At 29.3% G+C, this 6211-nt stretch overlaps 1 protein-coding gene across 1 annotated transcript; it reads right to left on the bottom strand.

Annotated features, from left to right (window-relative positions):
* Positions 1-3497: 3497 nt before the first annotated feature.
* Positions 3498-4834, bottom strand: LOC124491762 (uncharacterized). Its single transcript, XM_047054461.2, has 3 exons — positions 4211-4834; positions 3818-4100; positions 3498-3762 (listed from the first exon to the last, which is right to left on the bottom strand). The coding sequence occupies exons 1-3, from the start codon at positions 4803-4805 to the stop codon at positions 3498-3500; spliced, it is 1143 nt and encodes a 380-aa protein (XP_046910417.2). The 5' UTR covers positions 4806-4834.
* Between the last annotated feature and the right edge of the window lie 1377 nt (positions 4835-6211).

Below are 6211 nucleotides of genomic sequence, written 5' to 3'. Positions count from 1 at the left end.
CAGCAACCACCACCTCTTTTAAAAAACAACTGTATTCATTTAATTTTTCTTTTCTTAGCATTTTTTTATTTTTTCTCGCTCCTTCATCTTCGTCTTCGTCTTTATCATCACCAGAAAAAAAATTGAGCTTTATAATAAACGAGTTAAAGTAAACAAGCAAGCAAAAAAAAAAATTGGCTGTGGTGGTTGTTGTTGGTGTTTAGTGTTTAATGATGATGTGGTAGAGGTATGTGTCATGAATACGATGATGAATGTGATGTAACCAAAAAAAAAGTCAAAGGGTTATTCAATAAACAAGTAACTAACACACATCAAGCAAACACAAACAAACAAACGATGAAAATTTCTTGTGATTCATTCGATTGGCATTTGTACTCTATACAACTAGGAAAAAAACAACAACAACAAACCGAAATTTAAATCCATTAGGATCCATCTCATTCATTCATTTCATAATGTGACATTCAATGAATGAATGAATGAATGAATGAATGGGATCTCAAAAATAATTAAAACAAATTCATTTCAAGTCGAGTGATAATTATTTGTATATATTCTCGACAACAACAACAACAACAACAAAAAAACAAGTCAATAAATGTTTGTCAGGTTGTTTGGTTTTGGTTGGTTTGTTGTTTATTTGCAATTTTATTTCATTTCAATTTTGTTTTTCGTTAGACTCGTTTAGGATTCATTTATTCATTCAGCCATTTTTTTGTTCTGTGCAATGAAAATAAAAACATCCATTAGAACAACGAATGGAAATGAATGAGGATAAACATCTATTCATTCAAACTAGCTATGGAAACGGGTCAAAGTTCATATACCGATCAATCACATATATGAACACGTCTCGAAGGCAAAAAAAAATAGGGTTGAATCTAAATACCAACATGACATCATCTACACATCATCATCATTCATGACAATAACAAACAAACAAATAAACAAACAAAAAAAAAACACTGACAGAAAATGAAATGAAATGAAGAAAAAAAAATATAAAAATTCAATTACCTTGAAATTCTCTCTCTCTCTCTCTCTCTCTCATATTCATTTTCAAAACCAGTATTTTTCAACAACCAACAACAACAACAACAACAACAACAGAATATTTAAATGTGTCACACACCATGTGACATATTCATTCGAAGGATAATTTCATTTCAACAAATAAATGAATGATGAATGAGTGATGGAAAATAAAAATAAAAAATGCTGGATCGCATTTAGCATCCAAGTAAAAAAAAAAAATCCAAATTACATCATCAATGGATGATGACAGCGACGACGAATGACAATGGAGAAAATGGAAATGATAAAAAAAAACGTTTTAAATTAATTATCTCTCTCTTTCACTCTCTCTGGAATCATAATCATTTTCCATTAGAGATTGTCATTGATGATGATGATGATGTGATCGGGTTAATTATCGGGTCAAAAAAAAATAAAAAATAATAACAACGAACAAATTGAAATTGAAATTGAAATAAACTTCATCACACACACACAAGCAAAGAGTTGAGAATTGAAATGAAACCCGATTCGTACACAGTGTTATATATATATGACAATAGTAATAAGATTATCTTTGCATTCAAACACACACACACACACACACACAATGATAATGATCAGATAAACAGAAAACATTTTGAATGTAATGGCCTAAAGACACATAAATACATCATCATCATCATCATCATAATCATTATTTTTCATCAGCTGTCAATAATATAAATAATTTAAAGTTTTCAATTGTCTGTGTGCATGTGTGTTTATTCATTTGATATTTATCGATCAAATCAATACACGATACCTTGATCGATTAATATACATTGTTTTTGTGTTGTGTTGTGTTGTGTTTATCACTACATCATTATCAAATGAACGAAAAAAGGAATCAAAACACCTAAATCGTTAATGGTAAGTTAATCTGAATTTAATTTGATGGATAGATTTTAATCTAAAACAAACCAAAAAAAAAAAACAAATTACAGGGCGTCAACACAGGATCTTCACCAAATAGAAAAAAAACTGCTGCACTGTATAAATATCATTGTATATCAAGCCGGTAATGATCAAATTTTTTTTTTCTCTCTTTCTCTCTCGACAATCGTTCAACTGGTCAACGATTTCGTGATTCCAACAAGTTGTGTTAGTTGATAAGTAGAATAATAATTATTTATCGATATAAAATATTCCCTGTGAATACAGGATCATCAGATGATTATGATGATGATAATATACCATAAAAGGTAGTTGGATGATGTTTGAATAAATTTTCATTGACAATTGACAACAACAACCACAACATCATAATCATCCATGTTTGTTTGTTTATTCAATCCTGATGTTAGAAACAAAAAAAAACGAAACAACGAAACATCTTTTTTTGACCTTTAAGAAATATGAAAGATCATGCATTTGGTGGCCATGATGATGATGATGAACCAGATTCATTTACAACACCAGCAACAACAACAGTTTGCAATCAATTTTTTTTCTGTTCAGCAAAAAAAAAACAAAATTTCAATTTAATCGCGCGTTTTGTAACCACACACACAACCATCATCATCATCATCATCATCATCATCAGAGAATCACCAATGAGAAAATGGAAAAAAAACCTCTGGACAATGGTAAAGTGATGATGATGATGTTTTTTATACCCAGCGGGTAAAAGTTTTCATAAAAATTTAGTTAAATTTATGTTATTCTTTTTTTTCTTGTTTAAAAAAACAAAATCTTTATATATTCAATCAAGATGATGGCCAGCAAAAGATGCAAATTACATTCAATCTGTGGTGATAATCGAAATTTTCTTTGCTGTTTTTTTTTTGTTGTTCAATATTTGATCATTATTTTTTTCGGTGATTGATTTTGTTTTTCTTTTTCAGTTTTTCTGTTTTTTTTTTTTTTTTTTTTTTTTGTTACAAATTTTCAAATCACATCATCATCATACGCGGAAGAAAGAAAATGAGATTTAGATTATGTTCTTTTTTTGGATGATGAAAAGAAAAAAAAAGGTAGCACCTAGGTGATGTGTATTCAAATACTTAGATACCTGTACCTGTACCAGTGTGTGTGTGTGTGTGTGCATAAGATTTAATTAGATGTATTGACAGTGATGACGCATCAACATCAGCAACGCAACACAACATACAACAAATTATCCGTAAACTTTTCCGTATTTTTCAATGTTTGATGGTATTGGTGATTGGTGATGCTCGTCTTGTCTATCAATTTTTTTTTTGTTTCAATCTAATAATAACCAACCATTCTACAAGGTTGAATCATCATCATCATCATGATGTAGATGTTGGTCTTATTGGCACAATGTGGATGTCATGGAAAAAAAAATGAAACGATGATTTATTTCAATTCAATTTTGAATTGAAAAGACAAGAGTTGTTGATTTATATTTGTTGGTCATTTTTTTTCACGTGTCCATTTCATTTCATTTCATTTATTTATTCAATTTTCATATAAATTAATCACAAAACCCGGAACATGTTTTTACCACGAAAATTATTAATAGCAGCAGCATTACTTTTATTAGTGGCGGTAACAGAATCTTTTTTGGCAGCAATTTTTCTTGAAATCATATGTGAACGAAACAATAATAATGGTGATGATGTGGATGACAATAATAACTTTGAATCCAAATCTGGTAATGATAATTTTATCTGTCGATTTCGATCAATTATTTGATTGATTATTGATTGTATTCGATGACCAATATACAGAATGATTGACAGGCTAATGATGAAAATCAATTAATGATGAATCAAAAAATTTTTTCCCTACTACTTACTCATAACATGTATCGATCCAAATGGAAATAATAAAAACTTTGAATCGATTGCTAATTTTTATTCCACACATATGTTCAAGATGGCCATGATCATCATCATTATTACAATGTTTTTCCACAACAAATTCAACCAATGAACGCCAAATATTTTCCATCAATTCCATATCGGTAATGGATGAACAGCGTTCAAATTCAATAATCCATGCACCACCATTTAGATTGAATGAATCTTCCCATTTTGGACGAATTAATTCCCGAAAAATGGAATAATCACTTGGAATGACTAGTTATTGATTTGTTGTTGATTGAGTGTGGGAGAAAAAACCGAGAAAACAACAATGGAAATTAATTTGAAAATTTTAAATTTTTTTTTTCGTTTTTTTTCATATATACCAATATCTGATAATGGAATTAATTGATCCAATAACCACAATAATCGTTGTCGACCATTAAATGGTCGTCCTAATGTTTGTAGACCATAATCCCATTCAATATACCATTGATCAGATTTCCAATACCAGAATTGCCAATAATGATTACATGATGATGATGATGATGATGAAACACTCTGTTGATCACTTTGGCCATTGTTGTTATGATTATCATTAATAAAATCACCACCTATATTTACAACTGATAAAGATTTGTCTTTTTTGCCATCATCGTCATCAACATTACCGTTAGAATTGTTTGAAATGTATGAAATTTCATCAGAAATTGATCGAATTAATTGATGTAATGAATCTAGATCATTATTATTATTATTATCGATGGTATATAATCGATTATTATTATTCAGATTTGCACGAATCATATTCATTGTATCCGAATCTATTATCATATTGAATTTTTTCATTATAAATGATTGTAATTGATCAAATGTATCATTCAGTACTTGTTTCAATAGTTTTTCAATATTAACAATCTGATCATCATCATGGTCATCAATCAAAGAAGAAATGGCTACTTTTCGACAGTTTTCATTCATAATAATATATTGAATTCAATGATTTAGAAGCAAACACCAGAACAAAAATGGAAAAAAATTTCACAATTGTATAAATGAAATTCGATATAAACAATCGATTTTTATACAAACTCACCAAACAACAACAACAAACAGCAACAATCATCGATCAATCAATCAATTTTCAAGAGAGAATTATAATTTTCATGAAATTCAATTAAAGAAAAGAATAAAAATTTACTAATTAGATTATGGTCAATGCAAGAATCGAGAATCGATTTACAAAGGGAAAAAATCTTTTTTTTTTTTGACCATCCAAAAAACCAATTTCCAATTTCCATTCCAGATTCAGATTACATGATATACAATGTTTGTTGTTGGATTTGTTTATATCAACACAGGTTTCCGGGAATGTTTATCCACGAACCACACACACACACACACACACACACACACACACACACACACACAAACACACACACACACACAAACACACACACACACACAAACACACACACACACACAAACACACAGAAAGATTGTTTGACCTTGTTGTGTATGCGAACACGTGGGCAATTATAAATGAATGATGATGATTTTTGGGGCCAAAAAAAAAGTGCAAAAAAACCTGGTAGCACAAGTGTATTATATATGCACACACAGAAACAAGGTTCGACCATAAACAACCAAAAAAAAATCCATATGGTAAATAATCATAAATGAAAAAATGGCCAAAATGAATTATTATTATTACAATGAAGATTATATGGCTTTTTTTTGTTGCTGGTGCACCAAAAAAAAGGATGATAATGAAAAGTGAATGTAAAATAAGAAACCCAACAAGCAAGCGAAAAAATGATATTTGGGTAAACAAAAAAAAAAATTTTTTTTTCCATTTCAGATCAATAATAATGGATAATAGATGTAAAGTGACAAGATAAACATCGGGCGGAAGATTTGTTCATTTTTTTTGTTTGTTTGTTTGTTTATTTGCCTATTTGCCCGTTTTTGTTTGTTCCAGATATGATTATTATTATGGAACATGGAACAGCAAACAGAGATTAAACATTGGCAGTAGTGTAGTTTTCGCCGTGTTTGTGTGTGTGCATTATTCTGATGATTATATGAATTATGTAAAAAAAAGCCTTAATTATTACCTTTGATCTTTATGTTTGTATAACATTTCAAATCATCATGTTGTTCAATATCATCATCAACATGTCATAATGAAAATGGACAACAATATTGAACATCTGGACATTGAATGTGTTTTTGGTGTCTATATTGTATATACAGTAGAAAAAAAATCACTGGATTTAAAATTTAATTGTGAAAGATTAAAGTTTTTCTATTTTCACAGCTTTAAATTATTGGCGCCATTCATACATGTGTGTATTTTTGCCAATAAATTCTATATTGCTATTGAG

This window comes from Dermatophagoides farinae, chromosome 1, assembly GCF_024713945.1.
Source record: "Dermatophagoides farinae isolate YC_2012a chromosome 1, ASM2471394v1, whole genome shotgun sequence".
Classification (NCBI taxonomy): Eukaryota; Metazoa; Arthropoda; class Arachnida; order Sarcoptiformes; family Pyroglyphidae; genus Dermatophagoides; species Dermatophagoides farinae.
The sequence above is the reverse complement of the archived record's forward strand: the minus strand, read 5'-3'. Positions and strand labels throughout refer to the sequence as shown.